We start from the raw sequence: 2,500 nt of genomic DNA, 5'->3' as shown, positions 1-2,500 counted from the left end.
GTTTGCGTTTCCTTGTTGTGTTAATGATGTGCTTTACCATTTTGGTTCATATCTCAGCCATGGATGATCAGCGTCCAAATAATCACGATGTCCATGCAACTGGACAAAAGACTGAGTCGATGCTGTTTCGCGAACGCAGAGGAATTAAGAAAAACACCACTCAAAACCCGCAAGACTTTGAAAAACGACTGAAAAGCGTTGAAGAGAGGTTTGTCCTCGATAAGTTGTAGTTGCTTATCCTCCCAATCTCAAATAACGTATTGTCGTCTCTCCGGTCGAGACTAAGTAATCTTTTCAAATTTTTTCTTGATTTCAGTGAGTGTTCATTGTTTCTAATGGTCGTGTATTTTGCTTCATCGACTCTCTTGGCCACCAAAGCTATTTGCTAACATTTCTATACAATTCGGCTTCATGCGTTAGGAGTTTACACTTTTATAGTTTTCAGAAATAAAATTTCGATTCGAAATTGATTTAGCGAAGGCTAAAACTTCCTTCAGAAACTTGGTACCTCTTCATTATTCTTGTTTCTAGCAGTATTAGAATGTTGCCAGTTAATTTAACTCCAAAGGAAATATTATCGCTACAGTTTCAATTTTGTGCGTGTGAGTCAGGTGAGTGAAATGTTTAGTAGAAGTGATTTTTGCGCAGAAAGAGAAAATTTATTTCGCTAAAATTGAAGTTATTATACCAATTAAGTGATTTTCCTAGCAAAAATACGGTTTTTAGAAAATACGCCGCTTAGAGGTATTTATCAAAACGATGGGGCAATGTAAGCGCGTTGAAAAAAAATCATCAAAGACCCGAAGGAAAGAGCCATATTAATTACGGCACTCAGAACAGGATATCATGTAAAATGTCAGCTCCAACAAAATAAATAAATAAAATCATTCGACCAAAACGACCAATCAGATCTAGTACGCAATCAAACGTTTACTATCACTGTAAAACTCTTTAACATTTAATTCAATACGGACAGTTCTTCAGTTACATGTTCTTCCCCTAAAATATTATTATACCTTAACCTGCTTGATCCTGAATACCTTTCTTTTACCTCAGACATGACCATCTGATAACAATCGACAATTCAGATGAATATCAACACTTCAATTTTATTTTGTTATAGACTTGATGCACTGATGCGGTTCCCTCGTCTGGGATCAAGTGGGAATTCTTGCAATTCACTTATAGCCTACCTTTTGGGTTGGTATAGAGCCCACCCATGATTATAAGATAATGGCATTTAAAAGAAGAGTTATTCAGTGATAAAAGTTATTTCTTTTCATTTGTTTGAGGCACAACAGAAAATTTACTCTTCCGTTACTTGGGAAGTTCTCAACAGTACATGAACGCAAAAAAGTCATAAAAGCATTATTTTGTTCAGGTTATTTTTTAAAGAAAATAATTGAAGGTTATAATTAATATGACTACCAACTACGAATTTTAAGGAATCATCCTATTTGTGAACTCTAAGGCATTGAATCGTTTTGTACCATTTTCAACCTCAAAGGAAAGCATATCCAAAACAGTGGAAAAGAAAAGATGGGACCTGCTGGACCCCCTGGTCTACCAGGAAAACCAGGGACACCAGGAACATTAGGAACACCAGGGACACCAGGATTGAATGGAAAAAATGGCTCCAAAGGTAAATGAAACTCTGCACTACGTGGCAATATTTAAACTTCACTTCACAGAGCTGTCATAGAGATTATGACGTCTTACCGTCAAAACGTCTGAAACTGTGCAGAAGATGCCCGTTATTAAACCTATTTTTTCTCTGATGCTTAAAATCCTCCTGGAATCGGAATCATTATATATCATAGAAATTTAATGTACAGGCCGGAAGAAGGCGTTTACACCGAAATTTGTGGACACAGAGCCAGATCTTGGAAAAAGTTAACTCCATCTGATGCAGGTTAAAATCCACTTTAACCCTTTCCATTAATACTAGTACTAAAAAAGAGAAAATTAGTCTCATTGGACTAACAGAGTCTGCAGTGAACAAAGGAAATATTATCCGTTTTGGTCTCCACCACAGTTTAGGGATTTTTTAGATTGTCCTGTTTTTCTAAGAGAGGAGCTCTAACTTGTTAAACAATAAATGAATGACTGTAAATTGCTTAAGGTATTTGACTCAAACTACCCCACTCAAAAAAGGAAAACACAAACAAACAAATACACCCACTTAAAAGGGAAAACTAAATATAGTTTCGTGAATCATCCCGAGTGAGGCATCTTTCCCTACTTTCCTTCAACTCGTTTGAATAAGCTGAATAAGAAATGCAGGTCAATGTGACCATGGAAAACGAATCACTCTGAACGACTTCCCTCTAACATTTCCCATCAGCACAAAGCAAATAATAGTGCACCCGCTCTGTCCTCTTTCCTCACAGGGGAACCAGGGAAGCCTAGCACAAACACACCGTTACCAGGCCCTCCTGGTCCTAAAGGACAACAAGGAGCCCCAGGACCTCAAGGCGCCAAAGGAAAAAAAGGACAAAAC

General features: G+C 37.4%; 3 protein-coding genes across 3 annotated transcripts in view; all 3 read left to right on the top strand.

Moving 5' to 3' along the window:
• LOC138027693 (uncharacterized) overlaps positions 1–2,500 on the top strand; it is a 106,669-nt gene that overhangs the window by 88,555 nt on the left and 15,614 nt on the right. The window lies entirely within an intron of this gene.
• The window catches only part of LOC138027397 (uncharacterized), a 17,530-nt gene that overhangs the window by 84 nt on the left and 14,946 nt on the right, over positions 1–2,500 (top strand). The window contains exons 1-4 of the mRNA XM_068874971.1: positions 1–208; positions 1,124–1,200; positions 1,508–1,561; positions 1,607–1,642. The exon at positions 1–208 is cut by the window's left edge and continues 84 nt beyond it. Of these exons, the coding sequence (XP_068731072.1) occupies positions 1–208; positions 1,124–1,200; positions 1,508–1,561; positions 1,607–1,642 (375 nt within the window). The remainder of the gene's footprint in view (positions 209–1,123; positions 1,201–1,507; positions 1,562–1,606; positions 1,643–2,500) is intronic.
• Positions 1,828–2,500, top strand: part of LOC138027400 (short-chain collagen C4-like) — a 1,554-nt gene continuing 881 nt past the window's right edge. The window contains exons 1-2 of the mRNA XM_068874974.1: positions 1,828–1,912; positions 2,391–2,500. The exon at positions 2,391–2,500 is cut by the window's right edge and continues 79 nt beyond it. Of these exons, the coding sequence (XP_068731075.1) occupies positions 1,828–1,912; positions 2,391–2,500 (195 nt within the window). The remainder of the gene's footprint in view (positions 1,913–2,390) is intronic.

Source organism: Montipora capricornis, chromosome 12 (genome assembly GCF_036669925.1).
Source record: "Montipora capricornis isolate CH-2021 chromosome 12, ASM3666992v2, whole genome shotgun sequence".
NCBI classification, from domain to species: Eukaryota; Metazoa; Cnidaria; class Anthozoa; order Scleractinia; family Acroporidae; genus Montipora; species Montipora capricornis.
Note: the sequence above shows the minus strand (reverse complement) of the source record. Positions and strands in the feature narration are given on the sequence as shown.